This window comes from Brugia malayi, assembly GCF_000002995.4.
Source record: "Brugia malayi strain FR3 genome assembly, contig: Bm_v4_Chr4_scaffold_001, whole genome shotgun sequence".
NCBI lineage: Eukaryota > Metazoa > Nematoda > Chromadorea > Rhabditida > Onchocercidae > Brugia > Brugia malayi.
The window spans coordinates 6,702,311-6,729,826 of record NW_025062478.1 but is presented as its reverse complement, the minus strand read 5'-3'; the positions used below and the strand labels follow the sequence as shown (position 1 = coordinate 6,729,826).

Sequence of the window (27,516 nt, the reverse complement as noted above, 5' to 3'; positions counted from 1 at the left end):
ATACAAAATGATTCAGTTTAGATCTATTTGACGAAAAATTGGAAAACCGAGAAATGAGTTGGAAGTGTCATATATATCACAGCACTCGACCTGACTCAGCAACTCTACACCCAAAAAACTCATAACATGTCACTCTTAACAATCAAAACTCTCTACTACGGCTTTGTGACTCTAAATAACGCGGTCTTCAATATTTTCATAGAGACTCATCTGGCAAAATTTGCAGAGGAGTGTCATCGTCGTCTATCCATGGCTACTGAATGCGATCATAGACTGATAACAATTTAAACCGAGTCGTGGCTTTTTAGGCTACTCAGCTGGGGTGTTAACGAAACTTTCTCTTCCCAGATAGTTATTTCCATAATTGGCATGAAATTGCTTGGAGTTGTCGTGTTGAACTATGACAATACCGTGTGCATCATCATAATCATCGTAGAAAGCATGATCTTCTCTCTCTCGAACTTCTATGATAACAAATGAATATCAGTGAAAAGTTCCGAAAAGGAATTTCTGACTGTTGAGTTTCAAGATTTTGGCAATGTTTGAAATATAAAAAAATATGTGCACAATATGTCAATTCAATACACATTCTTCACGTCATGTTTTTTCCCTATTTCCTGCTACTTTTTTTTTGACCAGAGGAGTAGTGATAGACAAGAATCAAATTCGAGTGTTTTCTCTTTTTATTTTAAAATAAAGCTTAAAGCAGCTTGTGAACAACTTCTTTATTTGCTGTAGGAATTGCTTACGAACATGCTTACGAACGTGCGGTCTTGATTTAAAATTTTGCAAAAGAGACAGAATTTTGCATCTAGTGAGAGTAGTGAGAAGTCACTGGGGATTGATAGTGACAAACTAAAAATAAATCATCGAAAATGAACCTTTTATTATTAATGAGGATGAATTAACTTATAATTTAGTCGATACTCTGAAGTATCATCTTATTCTATGCAGAAAGCAATGAATTATTTTCTACTTTCTAGTTGACTGTATACAACAACAGTCAACTAGAAAGTATTGACGATGGATGAAGAGGACTTTTCACAGTTGAGATTGCACTGAATTCCTTAATTTCTTCAAAACCAATAGCTCTGTAAAATGTGCTCAACAAATTACTGAGATGCACCAAGGACTGTAATTTTCGCGGTAAAGGCTAGTGTCGAGAAAGAGTTTACTTCCTCTTTACAAAAAGTCTAACCACAGTCAGTACTCAGAAAATTGACTTTTCTTCGCTTCTTCAATAATTTTGTCTCCAGAAAGATGCTTCTGCAGTCAACAAGACTACTTTTGTTTTTCAAGAATTCGCTGAATCCCGAAGTGCAGATTTCTATGCCATGAGAATAAAATAGATTTCCTCATTGACGAAATATATCGATTGCAATAGTTATTTTAATTAACAAAATAGAAATATGTTGAGCAAAGTTATGGTAGTTTGGAATTTAATGAACGGAACTGCTATTACTTTCAGATAAATGTAATTTAAATACTAAAATTCAGTTATCATTGTGTGTTATGACACACAATGATAACTGAATTCATTCTAGATGTAATGAAGAGGCAAATGTGAAATAAAGCTATCAACTGAATGCCGTGATTTTCCAATATTAATTAATCTAGTAGTACCACTGGAAAAAAGGCCAATCACATGTCTCATTGGCTCCTTGAATACTATTTCAATATGCTTCGACACTATTGTCATACATATCGCGACATCTTATATTTTACCTGTACTTCAAACCTTCTCCTTTCATAAAGATTACTACTCAGAGAATTAATCAAACAAATAAATGCTGCCATGCTTATTTTCTACTCAAATGACACCTATTATTTTCGTACATTTTTGTTGATATGAATGAAAGATCTTAAGAAACAAAGCAATAGTAAGCTATTTGATGAAAGCACGATCTTCTAGAACCGTTATGTTAATTTGCTTTCTTATAATTTGTTACCTTTCACTGTAGTTTATTTCCAATTCATGGCTAATATTTTCATATGATTTCATAGATGATTAAAGTGGTACATTGGAATATCATTATCATTAGTCGTAAATATATATATTCTATTTTCAAGAAAACTGTACATTTTATTCGGTTCATTAAATAGGATTGCTTGTTAATGACGATTCATTGTATCATTATATTTGTGTTGTGTACTGGTTGCTGATTAGTGATGCTTCCTATAATTTAATATGCGCTTGTTTAGACATAAGGACGATTATATTAGTTTACCGGATCAGGTTATCATCCTTCATTTTTTTTCAGTAAAATTTTCATAAAATTTTCTATTTAAGGGATGATTCATCCACCTTTATTGGAATTTTTTTATTGAATGCATGATTTTTCTTCAGGTTTAATGCAGTCCACCCTTTTTATTAAAAAAAAACAAAAGGTGTAAACGAGTAAGGGATTTCATACATGATTATTTACTTCAATAACTTGTAAAATAAATATGTGCATATTTTTAGGAAGCACTTTTCTCGTTACCGTTTGTGCTTTTTGGACAAATCGAGAAAAAGTCACTTACAGTACTTGGATGGCGCTGGAGAAAACGTACCGTTGTTTTGAATTCTAGTGGGCATCTCATTATTTATAAATATTTCCTGGAGGGTATCGGAGCTGGGTAATTTCTTTCTTTTCAATTTAATTGCATTCGCATTTTCGTTGCATATGTTAATTATTGAATAGTGTGGTACAAAAGTTTTCTTCATTAATTTTATACATTAGTTGTTTCATTAATTTATTCATTATTTTATAAAAATAATCTCGTAATAGGAAACCTTTTCTGGGAAGAATAATTCATTTGGATGCAGCAGAACAAATTCATGCTCGAATTGATAAGGATGTTTGTTATATCACAATTCATGATCATACTCGAAAAAGAGTAAGTCTCAGTTTTTGTTTGATATTTCAAAAATTTTCAGGTTTTACTACTTTCTTCCTTATTCCAACATTAAACTTGAATTTATCCTAATTTTTAGACTGAATTGCGAATTAAAGGTACAAAAGCTCGTTTATGGGCTGCAAAAGTATTCATGTTGGTTAATTTCTTCTTTATTTTCTAACAAATTGATGACATAATTAAAAAAAAAAGAAAATCAACACAATTAAAAGTTAAATAGTTTGACAAGTTAGAATGGTTGATGTCATTTTTCCAATTACGTTAAGTTTGTAAATAACTTTAAATGTTTGTAAATAGTTTCTCGGATTGTACCGAGTCAAAATTGTGCATTGCAGAAATCATTGACTTAAGGCTTTTCACTTACAAATTAAGTGACACTAGCCATTTTTCGTAAAATGTCATTTAATTTTGTTTCTGGTGATAATAGGATATTTTTCCAGGTACGAAACTCCCCTTAATGATTGCAGAGTGTAAGTTGGTATACATTTGCTAATTATAGTTCTCTAAAGTGTACCAACTTTCAATTTAGTTATTGTGCTTTGATCAAAAAAGAAAAAAAAGGTGTTACTTAAAATTCATTGCAAACTATCCTCAGCAAGTTTAGGCGTTCAGCGGGTGCGCAAATAGAATGGCCAATCGAGCGTCCACTAAACCTTCTTGATTCAAAGATTTCTACATCAAGCATCTATGATATTACTTTATCAGCCAAAGCAAATCATATGGAGGGACTTTCCAAAATCACCATTGCTTCTGTTTCATCTGAAGTTAGTTTATATACTTTTATCATCCATTTTTTTTTCTTTTCTATGTATTTCGTGTATCTGTTATCAAGAAATTATATCGCTCATTCGATATTTGGTTTAACGAATTTAATTTTTTTATATTCTAATTGGTTACAACATGAATATTTGAACAAGTATCAATTAAATAATTGCTGCATTTCCACAAAACTTTAAATTTTTAATTTAAATAATAATTTAAATACTTTAAATTTAATTTCGAAGTTTTCATTTTATAGAGTTTCCCAGATTACACAACTTCTGATGCTTCACAACAAAACACTCAGTTGTCTGTGCAGGTTTTAGTCCTTTTTATATGTCATTTCAAGCAAATATTTGTAATGAGTAGGTGCGAAGGAATATACTAAGAGACACTGGAAGTTTGCAAAGAACTGAAATTATGCATTTGTATAAGAGTAGGGTGCTTTTCATTCCCTCTTTAACTCCATTTCGGTTCGTACGAAATCTCTACAGGGACTACTGAGTTTTTAATTGGAATTCACTTAATAACATAAGCATTTTTAAAAATAATTAATCGAAAAATATGAACTTTTTTCAAAAGGGTAATTTATAATTAATGACTTCTAGCGCAGTATCATTCCTGAATGTACCTGTTTTTCCCATTTTAAAAATTACTGAATGAAGCAAGAGATTTTATTTGACGATACTTAACCTTTTTTATAGAGTATGGAGCGAATAGAAATATCAGAAGTGATCACAGCTTGTGAAGCAGATTCCGAATCTAGCAATGTTAAAAACACTTCGGTGCAAGATGGTAGCTTGGTAATTCTTGTTCATATTACTTTTGATCACTAAATGCGTTTATTATTATAAATTAGAAAGAGTAGTTTTAGATCTATGGAAAACTTGCGGATAAAAATTTTGAAACAGGTGGTTTACTGAAGCACTCAAAATCAGCATCACAATGCACTGTCACCACTGAATTTTCGACTCCTAAGGTGTTTTATTACGCGAAAAGTATTGAGTATTATAGGCATTGGTTTGAAACTTATAGCTAATTAGTCAGTTTATCTTTAGTCTAAATTTTCAAACTAATACATGGTTTCAAAAATCTAAAAATGAAGTGTGGATTTTCTTGAAGATTTTCAAAAAAGTCATTTTTATTGCGTTATTGATTAATTTTTCAGGAAGCAAGTAAGTCTATAAGCTTGGACCAGTTGAATGTAGTAGTGGTATCGCGTCAAGACCGTTTTCAGAAGCATTTTCGAAGTATGATTGAAAATCGATTTTATGATAGTTTCAAAGACTACTCATTAAATTATTCGGTTTCCAGCATCCAAAAACTGCGTACACAAGCTTGCAGTCTCCGAATGTCACAAGTTTATGTATGTTGTTGAATTATTGCCTTTTTTTAAAAAAAAATGAATTTTTTTTTTTTTTTTTTTTTTTTTTAAGGAATAGTTGTTGAGTTTAAAGAAAAATGCAATTATTCTTATAAACATCTTTATTTAATTTAAAAATTCTAATGAGACATTGTTATTGAAGGAACAATCTTGTGATTCTATCATTCTGTGTTTCCTGTACTAATCTTCCAGATTCCTCATAATACATTGCCGATAAAGAATGAAGTGCAAGCGAAGCAGCAACTCACACAACTCTCTGGATCGTCATCATCATTACCCACTGATATGAATTGTAAATTGCTGGAAGAATCAAAACAGAATGATAGAAGTGAAAGTGATATTGTTTATCACTTTTAATAGATTATAATGCACTGATCAATTTGGTTCTTTCACAAAATATCAGACCATTCCCGCTTTTATTACTCTGTTAATCTTCCGTTGTGATCAAACAATATATAAATTAATTTGCTTATTGTCTAGTGATGTTTTAAACGGAAGGTCGCCTGAATAGTTTTTAAGCTTTCAAACACAGTACGGAAATCTGTTTGTTACACAAACGAAGCTCTTCGTTAAGAGTCAATCAAAATTTGTTCTAAAAAATTCGAATAAAATGGTGTTTTTTTCCCCAATGATTACTTTACTTACTGCACTCCATTTTTAATTCAAAAAAAGTAAATTAATGGTCTTGATGATTATGATGGAGGCTATCTGAGACGAGATGGAATGATAGGATTAATTTGCAAGACAAATGCTTGATTCCATGGAAACCAACTAAAAATTATAGTGTACAAGGAGGATGAATGAAATGAGGTCAAAAATGACAATGCACAATCAAAAATCCAACAATCCTTGAATTAGTTTTGCGTGCGGATATGATGTATTTCAAGGACATAATAACTCTGCAATACGACTAAAATTTACACTAACTTCATTGAACATCAGAAATATTAATTATCAAATGGATCACAGTATGGCAGTAAATCCTTAATTTTGCAACCGACATTACAGCAATAATGCATCATTTCAATCATTGATAATGGTCGATAAGCATCTTTTTTCCAATTTTGTTTCTCTGAAGCTAATATTTATAGGCTAAGTGGTTAGTCCTTTTAAATAATTTTGTTAGCTATGCCTGGCTTTATCATTTGGATCGTTTCTCAGTTAGATTTAGTGACAACATTGCTTTTTAGAAAGAGAAGCAAAGATCACCTTGTGAAGATGATGATCGTTTTTTCTTAATGATGCAGGATAGATGCCAAGCAGTGATAAACGATTTACCACCAGACGGACATAATTTCATGATTCCATCCCTTTTACTTCTTCTTTGAGCGATTAAATTGCATGTTATACATACTGACAAGTAATGAAGGATTAAGTACTTTTTTTTCATTATCTGTAATTGATTAATGTTAAAGATCAAAGTTACGTGAGCATTATGTGCTCTCCGCAAGAGAGTTTGTCTTCTCTAAATTATTATGATGTAGATCGCAGTATAGCAGTAATTATGATGAGAGACTAAATCTGATTTCACGTTCAGCTGACTCATTTTTTTAATCTGATCAAAAATAGTAGTCACTCAGAAAATTTTCTTCAATAATTTAGTATAATATAAAACATAGTATAAATATGACATATATTAAGTAAAGAAATTTAACATAAAAATTGACAAACAGTTCAAATTAATGAGTGAAATAAAAAATGAGTGAAACACAGCGTACAGAAATTTCAAAAATTCTTTTTTGCAAATTTCTAATCAATTGGCCTTACTAATTGTATTTTTATCTCGTAAGTGGAATAAGATGTTTATATCTGGTTCTCTGCAATTATGAAAATTTACAGGAAACAGTTTTAAAATTTCTATCTGTTTAGACTACCATCATGTATCTGGCATTTCGAGATATCTTTTACTGGAGAAAATCAAGTAGCCCCGTTCATTTGACATAGTGGTAAACTAATAGAGTCAATTGAACTTATTTTATAACCTTAGTTCATGTTATTGTTCTTTTACTACAATTTTATGGAGTTTCATGAATGAATTAATAGATATATTAATAGATGAAGCTTTTGTTTTCCAACCATGCTAGGAATGATAATATCATGATGATCCGAGAGTTGCCATAGTATTATGGTAATGAAATCTGTTAAGATTATGATTAGTTAATACATACTTGATGCAAGTATATATTAACTAATCATACTTACAGTTTTAAATATGCCTATCATATGCCTATTATATGCTTATTATACGACTTTTTCGTAAATTTAATATTACTTTTGGAGGATTAGTGCTGGTATGTCATGTTGATAATTTGCAGTAGCCAATCCTCTATACCTATTATTTTTTTTTTACAAATTTATAAGACAGAAATGTTGAAAACAAGGAAACATAAGATCGGAAAAATTATTGTGATGCTGCTGAATTGATACGGAATGGCTGAAACGCACTGAAAAATGCATGCGACCAATCTCATTAGAATTCATCTCCTCTCTTCTCTTCTATCAATCCTTTCGGTGTAAAATCGTAGCGGAATTATTCATCACATTGCATTCATTGTTTTAAACCTTTTTCCAAAAACATTACTTGCATAAATTAAAAGGTATTCACTACTCACTGAAAATATTTATCACTTTTTTAGTCTTTCGCTTGCTCATAAAAGTTCGCAGAAACTTATTTTGTTCTCTATATTAAAACTCAACTATTCCAATGATAGCGACAAGTTTTAATTTGCTTAAATTTCATTTCATCATTACAAGTAAATTTTTTTGATTTATTAGTCAAATAAAAGGAACAACTGAAATTGTTTTGTCAGTAGATAAGAACATAACATGAACTTGGAACTTTAACAATGTAACAAACTTCCATATTTTGTTCAGATGAAAATGTGAAATAAATGTTCACACTTTATAGTACGTCATTCTCCCCCAAACAATGCTCAATTTGCAAATAGTTACTTTACAGTTAATAATACGTAAATACACAACATACCTTTACCATTATTTATTTTTTAGAATAAAGTGCTATTTTAAGTGAATTTCTGAAAAAAAAAAAAAAAAAAGTTTTTGGGATAAATAAATGTTGCAAAAGTTTTAAGTACTTGAAAGTAACTTTTTTTCAGAGCCAATATATCAGCAACAAATATATGTCAAAAGTTCAAGTTTTTTAATCCTCCAAATGCTACTATAATTTGAAATAAAATTCAAGAAAATTTTTTGATAAAATAACACCATGCTTTTAACCTTGTTATGATTTGAAAGCAATATTTCATAGTTCATATAATTGATACAATAGCTAACTAATTCAATAGTCCCTTGGATCATCCTATCCATCCATCAGTTAGGCAAATGAAGGATATTCTATAAAAGAATTCTGTTTTCAAAAAAGTAGAAACTAATTTAGGTATCCAGTATATTTGCATCTAAATAGTCTATATTGAATTAAATGAAAAAGTTTGAAATATAGATGAGATGAAGTGAGCTTTTGCTATCCTATGTTGCTTCATAAAGGTCACTTAAATAAAATATGTGGACATTGCTACGAGTTAGAAACGTAGTACCAGTGTTGTAGATAAGTAAGGAAAGCATTACAAATGAATATTTCTCACAACTGCACTCTTTGTTAAAGCGAATGAATGAAAATGACATTGTCTTGAATCCTTCTTACTTGACCTGTTTTTTTTTTATCGCAAAAAGAACTTCAGTTCAATGAAGTTTTTTAAACCATTGAAATGAACTGTTGTAATGTTAATGTTATTCTCAATTTAACTGAAAAATTTCAATTATTTAGCTCATTTTCCGTCAAAGAATGTTCCTGATAGTGGAAAAAGCTTTATTTTCATTTAAAAAGTCCAAACAATGAAGGACTGCGCGAATAAGATGACTCTAAGAACTTGCAAACTTAAAGATCTCCACAGCCTCTTAAATGTCTTATATAAAAAATCTTAAATTTGAAAAATTTCTTCATTTTAATATATGAGTAGACAATATGCGTAAGTCGCACTCTTCCAGTTTAAGTTCTATTAATTTCATTTCAATGTTTTGAATGCATATATGACATCTCAACTTCATTGTTTTATATTAAGAGACTTAATAAGCTCAAGTATGCTAAATAGCAATTTAAAACACTAGTAAATCTGTGATCATAGATCACGGATAATCTGAATAAATTAATAGATTCGGTTTTCATTCCAAAGTCTCAATTCACTCTTCAATTTCATATGAAACGTAATTCTGGAGGCAGAATAGCTGCAATAGGGATCCAATAAACTAATGAAAAGGAATTGTATTAAATCAATCCTTCCTTCTGCTAACAGTCCTTCAAGCGCAATCGAAACATCTGCATTCAGTTGCGCTAGGAATTCTCATGATTCGATCACCACCTTCACATGCTACCTTCGCTTTCACCTAAAATAATATTTGGTTCCATTCTGGTATATTAAAACATTTATAGAATACCCCTAGACATCCCAAAACAAGTAAAAGGATATAATACTATGTTAATACAAACTCGATCAGTGTTTTTCCTTGATCAATAAAGGAAAAAATATACAAAGTCTCGCAAAGAATTAGCAAAAAGTAAGATTGTGTTCAATTTAGTTACAAGTTAAACATATCGAAATCACCACACTGATCCATTAATAGTACAACAGTCGTAATAATAACATCTATCCATCTACCCCAGAAAGCAATAGAAATAAATTTTAAAGAGAAAGTGAAATTATTGAAATTTTAAATTTAAAATTTGTCTCACTAATAATTTATGTGATCAAAATAGTGAAAAAAAAAACATTTAAAATTAACCACTGATGGATCATCCTTGGTGCGATCTTATGACCTTTTTCTTAATCCAATGTATTTTGTGCTTGATTAAATGACAAGTAGAAAAAAGTATTACATAAGCAATTAAAATCTCCCCTAGAACTTTAATCGCTCTTTAGTTTAAGCTTTAAATTCAATCGGAGATGTAGAACATTATGAAGTACTGCAATGCTTCATGATCGAACATGTGCCAAACAAACCCATTCATTATCGACCATTCTGCAACATCTTCCATGTACTGTAATTGAATTTTCTTCCGGATTAACGAATGAAAAAGACATGCAATAACCGGAACACATATTCACATTTACCGCAACTAGATCACATCCTGGTTCGTCGATAACATATTGTGTACCTGAAAACTATGAAGAATGAAATCAAATTTTCATCTTAGCTTCAGTGTTAATAAAAGGAAAAAAAAAAAAAAAAACAAGTAGGGTAGAGAAAGTAAACAAACGACTGCTGTAAAACTTATTGCCAAAACTGAACCTCAAATTTATTGTAGTAGAAGAAATGAAAATGTCTTAAAACAACTTCATTGTAAACATTTTTGCTGACGTTTTTTCTGGAGATAGTAATTTTATCGGCATTTAAAGAATTTAAGCAAACCGTGTTTTCGGCATCCTGATTTAATAACAGCGGAATATGCGGGAAATGTTATGAACATCAACAGTAATGTTATAAGCAGATGTCGCTTCAGTGTGAATGAAAATGCGATTGAAGAATTCAAATGGTGTGTATCCGTTTGTATGAGTGTTACCGGTACCGGAATCGAACCTGAGGTTGAAGCCAGTTCCGTTTTCTGCATTAATCATGCAGTGAAGCTGCAATTATACCTTTTAAGTAATCTCAGGACGCCACCGATATTAGTTAAATATTTTTATGGCATTTTTAACTCTCGAAATTTCGCTTGTTGCTTGCGCACAAAATACCAAACTTTTTGACATTATGTCTAGCTGGTCATCTTAATCTCCACATGTTACAAATCGCTTAAAACAGGGTAAAAGTAGCTTGTAGTTTTGCTTTCTCCCATTTGAGCCATTTAATACAGTGCAATCACCAAGGAAAGCAAATTTTTTGATCTTTTCTTGAAATTGTATCAAACTAAAAATCCAATATGTTCAATTCATTTACTAAGGACTTAGTTATGGTTCAAGAAAAATCACCGCACTTACCCTAGCATAACAGGAGAGTCAAAAAGTGTCCTGGAAACTTGTGGATTAAGGGATTAAGGAACTTGTCGAATAATCAGGAAATCTTTTAAAAAGTGGATAGTAGCTCACCTTGGTGCAGTGAAGTTATATGTAAAACATTTACATAATACAAAGAGAAATCTTACATGTGTAGCAATTAAAAAGTGGAAAAGCTGAAATACATGCCCAGTTTTTCAAAAAAGTTGTAAGTCAAAAATCTACTATATATTTTGAATATTCACACAATATTGACCACCTGGCTCGAAGACTTTACTTATACTATGTTTATTGGTTTATTAACCTAAAGTTTATTGTCTAAAGTTTAAGTTTATGCTAAAGTTTATTGTCACTCTCCCTTAATGTGACAAGAGCAATGTCGTCGGCCCACAGATTTCTAATTTTAGATATCTTCGGAGTTTAGACGATTACCTGTTAGATTTCAGAAGCTAATTTATCTTAACGAAACTAGACACCTAATTAAGAATTTGAGTTGTGGATAGCAGTTAAAAAGAGTTGTTTCATATGCACTTAAAATAGAAATGAGAGAGCGGAAAAAATTTGAAAGGAACATACTCAGACTTTCCGAAGACTTTTCTTAGACCAGCACTTCATCATTTCTTCAGATACTCTTCATTATATATACTTTGGGAAGAATTTTGAAGAATGTTAATAGCTCATAATAAGTTAGTGGATGAATGAAGCAATTTCAGGAAGCAATGTATAGACTCAGTCACCTAGCAATGAATAATTTGTAATCTCTAAGAATCAAGTGCAGGCACTCATACAGAATCTGACTCACAAATTCTTCAAAAAGTTTAGATCTCGATATCACGCTTAGGTTTATCCTCCATTTCAAATCCTTTTGTTTATTAGCTTACTACGATTTTATTCAAAAAGCTCAGAAACATTGAAGAAAAAAAAATGAACTATGGCTGCATTGTTGCCAGCCAAAAACTACACCGCCTTTCCTAAATAAATTGCACAGATTGTTCATTTTTATCTGCTCTTCTTACTATAGGATAGCATTATCTCAACATCCAGTAGCATTTTCCTGAGATCTAGAAATACTACATTTTTTTCGGCAAAGCAATAATTTTTCAGTAGAGTCTAACAATCGCTCTGTTGGTACAGCCCGACCAAGTAGAGCCATTTATAGATCTAGCATTTGTTGTGATGCATGAAAAATATCAAATATGTACCTACTGTAATAGGCCTCCATCGTAGATAACAACTGGAAACACATTTCAGTACAATCCGGAAAATAGAGGACCTTAAACTTTGATTTGAATGCTGTTATGAATGAAGAGAATTTCGATTTCCGGTATTCTACTGAATATATGGAATGCATCTCTTTCATGGCTATCCAGTTGTCTATAACTTTCACAACAAGGACTTAAACCCTTCATGACTTTATGATGAAGTTATCATGGTGCTTGTGATAAATAAATTCGTTCCCTTTATTGTTTAAAAATTTTCGAATATTAAAATCCGACATTTGAAAATTTTCAAATGTTCTCATAAATTGTTGGAAGTAGTAGAATAGGTTCTCCAAACAAGAAAGAGAGAATTAACTCAAAGTAGAATAAAGAAGATATGTTCATAGTGGAATGGATGATCACTATATATAAAATATATTTTTCCAGATATTTTGTACCAACAAAAATCATGATTGGTTTCAGTTCAATATGTAAATCATTTTCTTATTACTTCCGGGAATCTTGGCTTTTTGGAGCTTTATAGTTTAAAAATAAGTATTTATACTCAGGGAGAATTTTCGTGTTTTTCAAAAAAGTTAGGTTGGAAGTTTTGAATTTCTCCAGCTTCTCTCACGCAATGATGAATAAATGACAACTTTTTCTCATGAAAAAAATATTAGGTAATATATAAATAATACAAATCTTTGTCATAAAAAAAAACATTAGATAATACATAAAAAATATTAGATGATACATAAATTCTTATATAAATAAGTTAAGAAATTGAAATACAATAAAGTAGGAGTCTTCCTACTTTATTGTATTTCAATGAAAAAATTACTCTAGGTATCACGTCATATCAGATTCATCTCTTTTGTCCCTTGAAAAGTCTTTCAGACGTCTGTCATCTGATGTGCACACAGCTTTTTACGTGACCTGATATTACCCTTGTGCAGATAATTTCTTCCATGCTTATTTTTCTCCTACTGATATGATCTTTTTCGATATTCCTTAAATCTTCAATATTTTCTACCTGCGCTCATTCAGACAAAAGGAGAACCCTTGAATTCATGAGTGGAACATGTTAGTAAAATCTTACGGTAAGACGTATTACAGAAAGTCTGGGATAAAGCTTTATCAACAAGTTTAGCAGCTTAAGAAAAGATATTGTTTGTACTGGAAGTCTCTTCTCGGTTACCAGCTTTCACAAGTAATAATCCATGCTAATTTCATTTACTTAACAACTTCAAACTGTTTCACCTTGTTTCACCTCCAGAATTTCAGTTGTGACTCTACGCCACTGCTAGTAATGTTAGCATTGAGGCACAACTGCTGAATAAAATTAGATTCGTATGTTATGTCAATAAAAAGAAATGAATAGATGTCATTTAAAGTGAAAGTCATGAAATATATATATGTCTGTCATATTTGATTGTAAATGTCCACAATATTTGGCAACGGAATTTCGAAGTAGAAGGGAAGTAAATTTGAAAAAAGAACAATATCGAAATGCTTATTGATTAACTGAAAATTGAAATCCTTCTTCACTTCTAATTCATCATTACTCGAAACTAATAGCTACACTTGCCTCTTCAGTATTAATGAATTTTTCCGATTTTAATTGCATTCATTCGCTCCGTTCTAATTGCTTTCAATAGTTTTAGTCGATTTACAGATCAATTTTGCGTTGAACTTTAATCAGACTATAAATTAATAAATTAGTTGTGCTAGTCAGAAGCGGAATTGTTTTCTGAGAATATGAATAAGTGGACTTTTACAGAACAATTGTATTCCACTGAAATTAAAGCAATCAAGTAATTTGTAATCTCCAACTACCTTTGAAAACAGCTTAAAGCTAATTCTCGCTCTCTCCTCGTCAGCTTAAAAAATATAAGTGAAAAACCAAAAAGAATGTATAGAGAAAAGTATGACACAGTAATATAGAAAGGTTGAGTAAATGACAGTTTGTAACATAATGTGAAATTAAGAAATGCCATGCAATGTCTTTTACATCCTACCATTCAGTAAAGGAAATCAATATTTTACCAATATCAGTGGTTAAACGAAAATGAACATTAAAGTTTGATAATAAAAAAGCTCAAGTGGATAATAAGCTGAAATTTTAATTTCAGCTTATTCTAAAAGAAGAATTGAAATTAAAATTTCAAGTTATCAATCTGCTCAATCTATATATTGATGATAAAGAATTCATTTCTCTCGGACATAATCTGCGAATTTTTTTAATAAAACTTGCACATCATAATTAAAAAGACACAGTTTCATCTACTGCTGTTTGTATGATTTTAGAAATAAGAATGTACTTACTAAACAAGTCTCCAAAAACCTTGCCAATGATTGACCTAACTTTGTTTTAGCCTTAAAAACGTTCAGAAGTACAGAAAAACAGACCAGACTCTTGTTATAGAATTATTCTAAAATCCAATATCTCTTGTTAAAATCTATTATCCGAAGTGAAGAAATTGTAGAAGAAGCTGTTAAGACTTTATTTATATCTTAGCATGAGTATTTGGAGAAAAATTCCAAAGGTGGAAATGAATTGGATTTATGCGAACATCTATAGCACTTGGAAATTGAAATCTTCAGCTCGATTCTAGTTGAAGCAGAATCAGCAGTGGATAAAATGGACAAGAATGCGGAAAATGATACAACAGCATGATGTAAGAAGACAGGATTGAAGATCTGGTTTCAGTTTTAATGCACGTCACTGAATTGATAGTCCGCTGTCCTCCTTCCCATTTTTAAAGAGCGCTGATGAGATGAGTAAATGTTGCTCTCCTGCATACACGCACATGGAGACGACATGAATGGAATGTGACAATCTTAATTGTTTTCCCATTTTGCAAACAACCATTGACCTTTGGCCTTCTCGAAAAACTGCAAACGTGTTTCTCAAATCTTAAAACAAATAAAGAAGTGAACCACCGGTCATGCTAAAAATCTTTAAGCTATTTCTCGATCGTTGCAACATGTCTTTCTGAAAGTCTTTTCAATAACTTGCAATTTAAGGATGGAAAATTTTTAAAAAGAAGGAATCTGTAAGGGCATGAAATCAGCAGCCTCACATGACACTTTTTAATGTCTAAATAGTTCCTCATCTACCAGGGCGCTGTATCATATTAAAGAAGAGAGTGAAGAAAGCATCCTCTGCGCATGACATCTATAAAAGTTGTAAAGGCTTAAATGCAATCAATATATTAGAATGCCTTAGCAAATACGGCATAGTGAAACTCACAGAGTTATTGCTACATAGGTAATTCTTAAGTTGAAAAAGCTCGAAATGACTTCCATTATCAGTGCTTTACTGGCAAAATGTGTATTTGGTCACACAATACATAGAAACTTTGCCTGATTGAGATTAGTAGTGAAATTCGTGATCTTTAATGAAGCAATCACAACTTCTTAATGAAACCGACGATGAAATACTAGATGAAATATGAAAATCGAAAGTTTTAAGGAAGACCAAAAAGTTGGCAAAATTATACTAAGAGCAAAAATAAACAAACATTTCAGTGTTTGCTGTTGAAATAATGAGAAGCCACCAAACGGGCAGTAAACCTTCACAAGAGCTTTTAAATAATTCGAAATCAGTAAATAAAAAAGTAAAAGTAAAACGATGTAAACACCATTTCCGAGTGACTGGAAGAAATTGGGAACCAATTTAGGAACTTCGTTTCTAATTCAAGAAAACATTCAACAATAACAACAAAGCATTCAAATGACTATTCAGCACATCCCTTAATCACTTAATGTCCTTTTTAAATTACAGAATTCACGATTTCCTCTCCTCTTTCTTTTTTTTCCAAAAGCTTAATGTCATCGGATTTCTAAAATTTTAAACTTTATTTTAGCAAAAGAAAAAAAAAGTAATTTATACTTCCTTTTGGCAAAAACTATACTTTCACAATTTCATAAATAAATATAGATAGAAATATTGCTGATAATAATTAATATTCCGTAAGATTCAGTAAGTCCACAGTTGCACAACCTCGAGCCGAGTTTAGTTAAATTTAGCAGAAGATTCCTTATACCTCAATTCTTAACTATGAATTAAACACACATTTTAAAAATATGTCGCAGTTTAGAAAATTTTCCCCTTTTCATTATATGTAAAACAGAAAACTTCCGTCAAAAAAATGAACTATGTAAAACAACATAACACCTCCGAATACTTAATATTGCGTACTTACCAGAAATTTCACACCCAAATCCTTCACAAAATTACGTAAATTTTTGAACAGCGTTCAAACCGTCAAAGCAATAGCAATAAATCACCGATGACAGGCGAACATAAATCTTGCATGGGAATGCATTTGGATTTCTTGAAGTAAATCATACGATTCGACTGTCCTGCACTGCCTAACATACGTAACAGATTTTTAATTTTCTTGAAGCTTTCAAGAACATTGCAAAGAGATATCAATGAAGATTTCCATACAAACGTCTCCTCAAATAGCTAATGTAATATACCGCTTAATAAGTTGTTATTTCACGGCAATAAAGGAGTGACACAGGTAATCTTTATACGTTGTAATAAAAAGTGCAATGTCAAGGGCAGTTGCAATTTTAAATCGAAAATGAAATGCATAAATGTTGAAGTCGAACTTTGATTTTAATGCCACTGAATCAGATGCTTAGTAGAAGAAATATAAATCAACACCGGTGATTTGTGTTAAAATATATTTAGTAAAATTTAGTAAAAAATATGAATGTTAACTACGATAAACACTAATAACTTTTAATAATTTAGAATTTACAGCCCAAAGGTGAAAGTGAATAAAGTCATATTTAAAAGATAGGAAACGACAAAAGTTCCATAAACAAGAAAAAATATCATAAACAATTTTGAAATTTAGGAACGATTCCCACTTTTTCTTCCACTAGAACCTTTTTACCAGCAGACTGGAATGGCGTGATTTAAAGACTTCATCTTGGGTTTCCTTTCTAGATACCGATATGTAGCTAGGCTTAATATAAAGTCGTTTTGTCGGAAAATAAACAGAGTAATGAAAAATCTAGTGGAAGATACACCGTCCAGCATTCAAAATTTGGGAAACTCGTAAAGCATCAATAACAATTGCATAAGGACTACATGAATATTACAACTATTGAATAGTTCCAACTAATTATAAGTAGTATTTGTGAGGATCATAATCATCAATAATGGAAATTCTAGAAATATTATGTTACTCGCAGCGATATTCGTAAATTTTCAGTCGTTACTGAAGTCGACTTTACCACAAAATTGCTCGTTTTGAGCCTGCATTTTCGGTAGTATGATTTTCTGCAATGTAAAGCAAACCATGAAGTGACAGATGACAAGTTTGCAGACCTATTTTACAAAGAATATATTTCACTTACAGATAAAGTTTTCGGATCACATTGTTCCAGTTTACATTCTAATTCAATTCCTGGAATAGTATATAATGGGGGTGTAATGAACTCATCGAGACCTTCACAACTCCGTCTTTCATTGTCGCTACCTTTACTTATTGCTATTCGTTCTCTTTCTTCTAAAATAATAGAACTCAAATGTGAAAATAAAAATGAAAACTGTTCAGATTCCTGCTAAATAGAAAAAGTCATATCGTACATTCTTGGATTGTTGTTTGAAGTTTTTTCTTTTTTTTAAAGTTACAAGTAGTTCACGAAATTTTCACTTATTATTACTTATTTTTAGGAAATCGTCTTTTGACATCACAGTATTATGTGCACCACTTGTAAATTACAAAATATTTTTGAAAGATCGAAAGCAAAAACTGTTTTATTTTTTTTTTTATCCAGTCCCAATAGCTGACCAAAAAACTCGATGCTTCTGCATTCAGTTCTTCTGTATTGTTGTAGCGGTTTCCGTTTTGATTGAGCATATTGCGGCAGCATCTTTCCAGAGAATGTAGAGTCTTCACCGGAGCAAAATGATTTCTCCATTTCTTCACCTATGCTTTTGGCATCGAATGTAACAGTATTTATTGAAAAAGCATTTCATTTGTGGTTTTTAAATGTTTCCTGAAGCTAAAAATTGTTTTGAAAACTTTGAAGATTAAATGCTAAAACTGTAATATGATTACCAGATTTAATGGAATGGAAGTCTTTACTTAATGTATCGTCAGCAGAACATTCGTATTGACCAACTATTTTAGTCTGTTCTTGTTTAGATCCATTAGCATTTGATTCGTTATCTTGAAAATCACTAAAAAATATGTGGTAAGAAAAAAATATTGATGAATAGAAAATGAATAGAATTTACACCTGCGAGCCATAAGATTTCAATTATCTTTCGCCAATGAAAATAATAATTGTCTTATTTAGATCAATGGAGGTGCAATTTGCAAATTAATTTTGGCATACTATCTATATTTCAGCGTAACGAATGGCATAAATGACAAATTTCTGAACTACTCAAAGCTGATAAACCTGCAATACTTTGGATCGAATTTCAAGTTTTTAGTAAAGAGTCATCAAACCTCATTTCTCGGGAAATAAGAAAAACATAATTCAGCATTAGTCAGCATTGTCAGTTGGGCAATTCATTTATATCAATTCAACCTTCAGGGACTGATTGATTTAGTGTTTAAACTGTCAAGTTAAATTTAAATAAATATTTTACTATAAAGGAGATCTGGCTGTTTAGCAAATCACTTTGCCTAATTCATTAATTTGAAACATTCTACACTATTACACCTAAAAAGTTTTTGAAGTGAAAATCGAAAACTTGCGAGAAATAATCGCTTCGCCGGGCTGGAAAGGATGATTGATGAATGTCTGAACTTTGCTGATCATTGTCCTAAAAGTCCATGATTTCTTTATAGCAAGTAATCCGTCACCCAAATTATAAATATATATATATAAACATTATACTAACTCATGATTTTGCAGAATTCAACTATCCAAATTCAAGATATAGTCTCAACTAGATGTATTATTTAGTTCTCGGATATAAATCAGTTAAAACGGAAGAAAAATTAATGTAATGCATTAAAAAAGTGATATAGCAGATCTTGAACCAAATAAAAATCACTGTGTCTAACAAATAAAATACTTTTTTAAATATTTTATCTTGAGATACTTTTTTGCTTTTAGTTCCAACATTAATTTCATTCAGTATATAATCGAGATTCTATATGCGAATTGTATCGTGAAGAAAATTATTAACAACAACAATTTTAAAATTAACAATTAACAATCATCTTAAAATGACAACTAATGACCAGCAAGGGTAGATAGCATATTGCAATTTGTTCAAATTACTTAAAGTACAAACTTCTCCATCATTTTCATCGCTTTCATCCGAATTTTTTATTGTAAGTTCGGCGAGGACTTGTCGAGTAACTTCTTGATTTATTTCCTGCATTACATTTTGTGAAATTTGCCAACATGTTGCTTTGTCTTCATTGATCGGAATATTTTCCTGTAATAATCCCACTATTGTTTATTACTTACAACCATAAATATTTTCTTATTCTTGGAAGTTAGCGTCTTTGTTTTCATTGAAAAAAAGTTTTTATGTACGGACTTTTCACCCCATCACTGGCTAAAGAATTTGACATTTTGCATAGTACTTAATACTGAAAACGAAACACATATCTGTTGATAGATGATGATCCAAATATGGAGATGAAAAAATTATCCTAAATACTTTTTGAATCCAATTAAATTCTGGAAATTCAAATCATTACTCATACTTTATTCCAATTCGTCTGATCATCATCGTCCAGTGTCATATTTGGATTAGTTCCTTCGGTAAACTGCAAAATTAAAAACCATATTTTATCACAGCACAAGATGAACGATTTACTGTTGAAACATACCGGATAATAAAAAAGAGACTTCGGGAAAATAAATAAGGTAAGGTAGAAAAATTCATAATGTTTTAATAAACTATCGAATATAACTGCTGTTCCATTATTTTTGCTATTATTACCGTAATTAAATCAAAATAGTTGTAATAACAGTAGTAACGATAATAAAGATATTAAAGTTATTAGTGCGGGAAAAATATGATCCTTAATTTACGATTAAGGATCATAGTTTTCCTTATATATATTTATATATGTTATACTATCACTATTCTACACATTTAGAGATCGAAAAGTTCAGAAAACCAAACAAGCCAGCTCATTTTCACGCTCCTTCAATAGTACGACAAGAAATATGAAAAATGTTTGGCGCCTTTTTCAAGAGAGAAGCAGGATTTGTCACCCTCCTCGCTATGGTTATGGTTTGTCAAACCCTTTCCGATCAAGTCTTGTCATCTTTCTCCTTCTATCACTCGTTCTCCTACAACTTAGAAAAAATTTCTTTCATTACTAGCTACTTCCTTATATAACAATTGTCAGCAACGCAGCAGCTTAAGTTCCACTAACTTCTGGCTTCTGACTTCCAAAATGTTAAGCTCTGTTCACAATTAATTTCAAATGCAGTTTGATTTCTCGTCGTACCTTTCACTTCTACTACTTTTCTTTCTCTTCTTTAATTAATAAAATTAAACTGAAGCAAAAGAAGTACTTGGCTTCTTCCAGGAAAGATAATGACAGAAAATATTTTCAATCAGCACCATTATAATGCCATCATTCGAATGTAATTAATAATATTTCAAACAGTCATTGGTAATTAGGCCCTACATCATTTTTTTTTTTCGAAAAAGTCTCAGTGGGGTATCTACAGAGACTTCAGAAAACTTCATGACTCATGTTTCATGTAATTTACTACACTTATCTTGTCATGAATGAGACAGCAAGAATTATCAGTTGTTAGGGAAAGGGTTAATTAATTCATCATGGCTGTGAAGAAGGACGTTCCTATTCATCTCTGCTAAAACAATAGATGACACTTGCTTGAATCATCTTGTCGTGGAGTGTCGCATAGCAGATGTTGAAAAAACATAAATCAAAAATAGGTTGGCAGAAATGTTTGTGTACAATCTTTGCTACTTCAGATATTCATTCTAGCTAATCTTAAAGTATCAACAAAGAAGCTCGCACATAATATCCAATCAATTATACTTACATGATCATTACCGATGACTAATATTGAAAGGTTATGAAATTAGTTATATGCTATCAATATATGATGAACTCTTCCGTATATGATATTAGGCGTTATTTCATTTTGATATTAGCGGGTGATAGTTTATAGAAGAATTAATGAGGAAGGGATAACTTTTCCGGTAGTACCAGTTGCAGAATAGATTTACATAGTAGCAATGAATTGCAATTAGAAAGCAATATCGAGAATGAAGGATGTTGTGACTTATCTGAAATGATTCAAACAACATTTATTATGCTAATTATGGACATTAACCTGATTTGTATTTATGCACAAAAAAAAAGAATAAGGAAAGGAAGTGAATTATGTTTCAACCATTCATATAATAGCAAAAGCAGAGACGTAAATTATCGGAGTCTATTTTCAAAGTGGTGGATGACAATAGGTTGGCATGTGAATCTTCTTCCTTCGGGAATGGATAGCATTTTGTTGATATCATTAATAGCCAATTGTAAAGCTATAATGCTAGCTTTAGAGTACTAAGACGAACCAAGAACCTTTTCTGAAACAATCACTTACTATTTACACACGCCAATGTCTGACTGTAATGACAATAAAATGGATTGCTAAACCACCGATCAAATTAACTTCCGAAATTTGAAGTGCAAATTAATTTATCAGTTGTTAAATTTGTAGAACTTTCCGAATAATAATTACCAAAGGGATGATTACTGCAAACGAAAAATCATTTCCATAAGGTTTAATTAAATATGCGAACAGGGAAGAGTAAAGAGTATTTGAAGTCAGTGAAAAAGGAAGTCTAGGTGGATAGAGAACGGTTGTATAGAATGGTACCAATGAACAATTCTGGAGGGAAAACAGAGAAGATGACAAAGAGGAAAGCATTGTAGAATTGGAAGCTGATCGGGTGGGTGTAACATCATATTGACCAGTGATATCAATACCACTCTATTCTGTTCGACACAACCCCTCGTGCGACCCAACTGACCCTTCCCTCTCTCTTCATCTTGTCACCTAGAACACCTTCTACAATCAGCTATCACAGGTAATAAATGCTGTCAACCTTGATGTCCTTACAATGATGAGAAATGATGCACATCAATTAAGCCCACTCAGCAAGAACATTTTGACCAGCACAATATGAGCAAAACTTTTATTCCATAGCAACACATTTAAAATGCTATATATAAACCATCACATCCAAAAAGTTTCAACCTATTTGTTAAAAGCTAAGAGTGCACTTGCTCAGTTTTGGAATAAAAATAATCTAAAAACTTCTCAAAATACTGATCTCAAATTACATTTCTGAAATTATTTTACCGTATATTACGGGGATCCATCGTTTATACTGGAAATTCCGTGGCGCTGAAAAAAATAAGTAAATATTCAAATGCACATAACAAAGTTGACTATTCAGAAAATAATTTTATAGATCGACAGCATCAATGAAGTACGAAAATTTAAGTGAATTAAGATTATCAGAAACTTAACAACGAGAACATTGCTGAAAAATTGGAATGAATAGTGGGACGAAGATGTTACGATCAACTAATTATATTAAGAATTAAAGTCAAGATTAAATCAAGTTAAAGATTTAATATGGGCACACCATGAAGACTACCAACGATTTTTTAATTAAAGTTTATAACGAGGTAATATACCTGTAACACAAAACCAAAGATAACCCCGGCAACGAGGAACGAAATACGAATAAGCCAACCCGGAAATGAACTGGGTAATGGACGTCTTCGTTCTATTAGCAGTTTCAGGTATTTAAATTTTTTGTCGGTAAATGGCGGATATCGCATGCTAAAATTAATAATGCACTATACTTTGAAATGTCTAAAATTAGAAGAATGTTAATAGTTACTAGAATTTAAAGAGCGCTATCAAAATATGCACTAACAATTATAAACTAATATCGAATTAAGAGCACCTTAATTCTGAAATTTCTATGAAAATTTTGGAATATCTTACTATCAGGTATTAAGGAAAAAATCTACTGAGAAGAGTTTTGCAAATGCAAAAAGTATCAGAAAGCAAAATATTGCTTGCACAAAACTTACGCAAACAAAGCATCAGCAAAGAAACCCCTTATCAGCAATGCTTTATGGTTAGTAAATGTATCGAAACCAAATTTGCCACGATATCTGCCCATACCACTTTGGCCTACACCGCCAAATGGAAGCGTATCAACTATAAAATACATAAATTTGAAAGAACCATTAAAATTCAAATAAATTTCAAAGACGTAGAACGCATAGAAATTTTTTTCATATTTTTTGATCGTATAGATCAGGTATTCAGCAAAACTTACTGATAAATTGAAATGTAACATCATTGACAGTCACAGAACCACTTGACGTTTCTGCATATAACTGTTGCACTTTCTTTTCAGATCCGGTAAAAAGATATACAGCAAGTGGCTTTTCTCGTGATCGAATAAAGCTGACTGCTTCATCGAAACCACTGGTAGTAACAATCGGCAAGATGGGACCAAATATCTAAATATATATAGATATCAAAAATTCACTCGATAAAATAGAGCATATAAAAAAAAATATCTCGAAAACAGGAGTATGGAAAGAGAAAGAGAAAAAGCAGACTTCGTTTTCCATCAGCACATCATTTGCAGATACAGCAATTATGATTGGAGGAATAAACAAGTCACTGCGGTTGAGTTCGCCACCTTTGTACAAAATTTGTCCACTGCTACGTGAAAGCAAACTGGATAGTCTACTGAAAAAAAAGCTTAACATTAAAAAATAACGGGCAAATAAAACGGCAGAAAAACACACAGTAAAGCTGACAAAATTTTTTGTGAAGATCCTATAAAATCTCGAAGCAAGAATTCTTTCAATAACATACTCAAAGTGTTTCTCATTGATGATACGGCTGTAATCTTCGCTTTTTTCAGGCTCCGTGCTGTAAAATTCTTTTAGTCGTTGGATGAATTCATTCACTAGTGTTGTTTTTAATGTTTCCGTAACAAGAACATAATCCGGTGCAATACAGGTTTGTCCACAATTAGTCCACTTTCCCCAAACAATACGTCGAGAGCTTACTTCCAGATTTGTATCACTTTCGACGATTACTGGGCTAAAAGTAAAACATAGTTTGGCGCTGGAATAACATAACTGGACGAACGAAAATAGAATATTTCAAGGAGAAATTTAATATTTATATCAACTGGATGATACAATATTATCCTTGAAATCGATCAAAATTTGCTATTTAGTAAACAGTTTCAAAATATAAACTGGACCTTTTTCCACCCAGTTCAAGTGTAACTGGTGTAAGATGCTGCGCAGCCGCCGTCATAATAATCTTAGCAACAAGTGAATTTCCGGTGTATAAGATATGATCAAACTTCTCCTTCAACAGATCCGTTGTTTGAGCAACCCCACCATTCACTACCGCCAAAAACCTCTGTAATTTTCCATTCAAATAAAGTATTCTAGAATTCAAGAACACTGAACTGATACCCCATATATAAGCAAATCACTGTTCTTTATTAACTTCATCCATCCCAGAATCTCTCAGGACCTAAAATAATACCAAATTTTTTCAAATTTAATAGCTCACCGAATCAAAAAAGTGTGAAAAAAGATCATGTAATGCTGCAGACGTAAAAGGTGCATATTCCGATGGTTTCACTATCACCGTGTTACCTAAAACTTACAAAAATAACGATAATGTCTGAAACAAGGTGTGTGATATCCCAGGAAAGTGGTCACATTAAATGAAGGCTTGAAGATGCTAGTATGCAGATAAAATTACACTAAAAAATCAAGTAATCTTTAACCCATATATTAATTCCAGTACTCCGAAAAAAAAAAAAAAGTAAAACTTCATTTTGCAAGAAGGGAAAATGACGCTGTTCAAGTTGTAGTAAAACTTTTCAATATCCAAGACTATTATTCAATAACTCACCGGCAGCCATTGCTGCAACTAAAGGTAATAAAACAAGGCATAACGGATAGTTCCATGGAGCAATGATAAGGACCACACCCAGTGGCTCCTTGACAATAGCTACGGTGTCTAGAAGAGACAAGAAAGTTTTTCTGACCTGAAAATTTTCCCAACACTTCGGAGTATGGAAAAAAATGAGGAGTAAAATTGCACAAATGTTTATCTGTCGCTATTCTTAGACATTTTATTACCCGGACTTTTTGAATTCATAACTTACTGGTTCAGGTGAACTCCATTGCTTTAAATTATCCACCATATAATCGATCTCGACGAAAACTGGACTTAGTTCCATGCTATGTGTTAGTTTTGGTGACTGGAAAAAGTTGATATAAAAGAAAAAAGTTGATGTTACAGAAGACATGAATTTAAAGGATGGAAGAATGGATAGTAAGCAACACAACAATGACGTCCATAAAATTAGTTTCGGAATCTATACATCTAGTTTAGGGTTTTCGGCTTCATGTAGTACTTCGTGGTACTATAGAAGAACAACTTTTCCCAATCAGGGTTCTGTTATATGATGACCTAAGATTGCAGTATCTCAAAGCTTAAGAGAAAAGCAAAAACAAACAATAAACAAATAAACACAGAGGAAAATTAAATTATTTGCACGAGATTAACTCTTTCTTTTAAATTAGCCATAAATTCTTGATGGAATTTGTCATATTTTAACTTACTCGTTTAAGATCGTTGTACACAGCTTTGGTAAGAACATCACCCTCCTCAGTCAGAAGCTGCTTAAGATTTAAAAGCTGCTTCCGACGGTGTTCCAGTTTAGCAGTAATCCCCGAAAAATAATAGGCTCTTTGCTCCTCTACTAACTGTAATAAAACAAACGCAAAGTAATCCAAGAAAAGCAACAGAGAAAAGCAAAACTTCAAATAATGTAACTGAAACTTCTTCAAACAGAAACCTACTTCACAGTGCAACAAGTGGGACATACCTGATGATAAGGAGCACCTTGATGGGTTACTGCTGCCATAAAGCACTCGCCAGAATTACTTTAACAGCACACCACAGTAGTATCTCTGAAATTGGAGAACTGCAACGTCTCGACCCATTTCTCTCGTTTAGATCTGAGAAATCCGGGTTATGAAAGTCCTATTAAATGTTAATGAAAGTATCAAGATATTCCTCTCATCCTTTCAATACCCCTCAACCTTCTTTGATATCTGAACAAAAAACAAATCACATGAGAGAAAAGAGACTCCCAGTTTAAGATCACAATTAATAACACTACAATGACTGAAAAGACTGAAGGAATGAAGGAGGTATCTAGAGGTTGCATACACTTCGCTTCACACTGGGAAGAAAAAAAGAGACTGATTTAGAGAAGAACGAGAGGTATCATATAGTATTACTGTGACAAGTTCTGTAGTGTCTTATGAAGGATATCTGTAGCAAGGCTTAGAATAGCCGGTGTGAACAAGAATATATGGCCAAGCTGACAATGACATGCACAGCAGAATGAATTCCCTGAGTAGGTATTCCGGAGACATTCCGGAGTTCTAGTGTGGGCCTCACTATGATCCATTCTCTTCAATAAAACAGGAAACATTACGAATGCATTAGCTTCACCTACATTGGCTTAGAAAGTCTGGAAATTTCATACGAAAAGTTGGCAGATCGATAGAGAAGGCAATGTTAACAATAAATAGAAATGTTTATATTTGGGGAATGCGTTTCGATATGTTGCCAAATGGGTAACCTCATCATTCTCGTTCAGCGTTGCAGTCGTTAAAATAATGAGACTTTGAAAGGGAACCGGCTGAGTGTTTAGTCATAACTTGAATCAACAGAAGCACATCGAATGTTCAGTTTATAGCAAAATCTTCAACACAGTACTGAAGAAACTTCAAATGTATGAGATCTTTCAGGATGATGTAAGGTTAATCAGTTGTCTCACATGATTGATGTGAACTGAGGGAGAAAGTCGACGACAGTCATTCATTGATAGAAACGGTAGTTCCTTTAGCATGATATATTAATACGACAAGTTGTGGAGACTGTAATGGAGCAAAAATAATAGAAATATGTCAAGAAAAAAGAAGTCTTAATTCTTTAAGGGAATAACAAATAAATATAAGACAGTGTAATGGGAAAAGTAATCTGTTCCGAGCTGAGAAATATGGAAAAGAGTGCTACTAACTGTATGAGTAAGTAATCAATCGTCCAGTCACTCATTCGGTCGGTACTTAGGACGAACCTCAGTGAAACACTGAAAAATAAGGTAGTAGTGACAATGGGTCGTGCAGTGCATCTCTCCAGTACTCTG

The 27,516-nt window shown here is 31.9% G+C and overlaps 5 protein-coding genes across 7 annotated transcripts; 1 reads left to right on the top strand and 4 right to left on the bottom strand.

The window, feature by feature from the left end:
* Positions 1-2,188: 2,188 nt before the first annotated feature.
* Bm9951 (Uncharacterized protein) lies at positions 2,189-5,398 on the top strand (the record flags this gene model as incomplete). Its single annotated transcript, XM_001901766.2, has 10 exons — positions 2,189-2,236; positions 2,465-2,619; positions 2,772-2,880; positions 2,978-3,033; positions 3,503-3,662; positions 3,917-3,976; positions 4,362-4,460; positions 4,532-4,636; positions 4,826-5,023; positions 5,234-5,398. The coding sequence occupies 10 exons, from the start codon at positions 2,189-2,191 to the stop codon at positions 5,396-5,398; spliced, it is 1,155 nt and encodes a 384-aa protein (XP_001901801.2).
* Positions 5,399-5,988: 590 nt separating this feature from the next.
* Bma-ins-18 (Uncharacterized protein) lies at positions 5,989-6,341 on the bottom strand (the record flags this gene model as incomplete). Of its 2 annotated transcripts, none has more annotated exons than XM_043081917.1 (2): positions 5,989-6,119; positions 6,251-6,341. In XM_043081917.1, the coding sequence occupies 2 exons, from the start codon at positions 6,339-6,341 to the stop codon at positions 5,989-5,991; spliced, it is 222 nt and encodes a 73-aa protein (XP_042937851.1). The 2 variants fall into 2 exon arrangements, with proteins under 2 accessions (XP_042937851.1, XP_042937850.1); XM_043081916.1 differs by having other exon boundaries at positions 5,989-6,113.
* Positions 6,342-9,355: 3,014 nt separating this feature from the next.
* On the bottom strand, positions 9,356-10,664 carry Bma-flr-2 (Uncharacterized protein; the record flags this gene model as incomplete). The annotated part of the gene is made up of 3 exons (XM_001901767.1): positions 9,356-9,442; positions 10,057-10,211; positions 10,466-10,664. 3 exons carry the CDS (start codon positions 10,662-10,664, stop codon positions 9,356-9,358), a joined length of 441 nt encoding a protein of 146 aa, XP_001901802.1.
* A 6,811-nt stretch (positions 10,665-17,475) lies between these two features.
* Bm475 (Uncharacterized protein) lies at positions 17,476-19,984 on the bottom strand (the record flags this gene model as incomplete). Of its 2 annotated transcripts, none has more annotated exons than XM_043081915.1 (7): positions 17,476-17,547; positions 17,625-17,776; positions 18,062-18,199; positions 18,332-18,453; positions 18,980-19,047; positions 19,525-19,671; positions 19,946-19,984. In XM_043081915.1, 7 exons carry the CDS (start codon positions 19,982-19,984, stop codon positions 17,476-17,478), a joined length of 738 nt encoding a protein of 245 aa, XP_042937849.1. The 2 variants fall into 2 exon arrangements, with proteins under 2 accessions (XP_042937849.1, XP_001901803.2); XM_001901768.2 differs by having other exon boundaries at positions 18,359-18,453.
* Positions 19,985-22,595: 2,611 nt separating this feature from the next.
* Bm5599 (Uncharacterized protein) lies at positions 22,596-26,223 on the bottom strand (the record flags this gene model as incomplete). Its single annotated transcript, XM_001901770.2, has 12 exons — positions 22,596-22,634; positions 22,931-23,078; positions 23,336-23,465; positions 23,587-23,773; positions 23,876-24,008; positions 24,138-24,368; positions 24,535-24,698; positions 24,855-24,940; positions 25,203-25,338; positions 25,459-25,554; positions 25,919-26,062; positions 26,185-26,223. 12 exons carry the CDS (start codon positions 26,221-26,223, stop codon positions 22,596-22,598), a joined length of 1,533 nt encoding a protein of 510 aa, XP_001901805.1.
* Between the last annotated feature and the right edge of the window lie 1,293 nt (positions 26,224-27,516).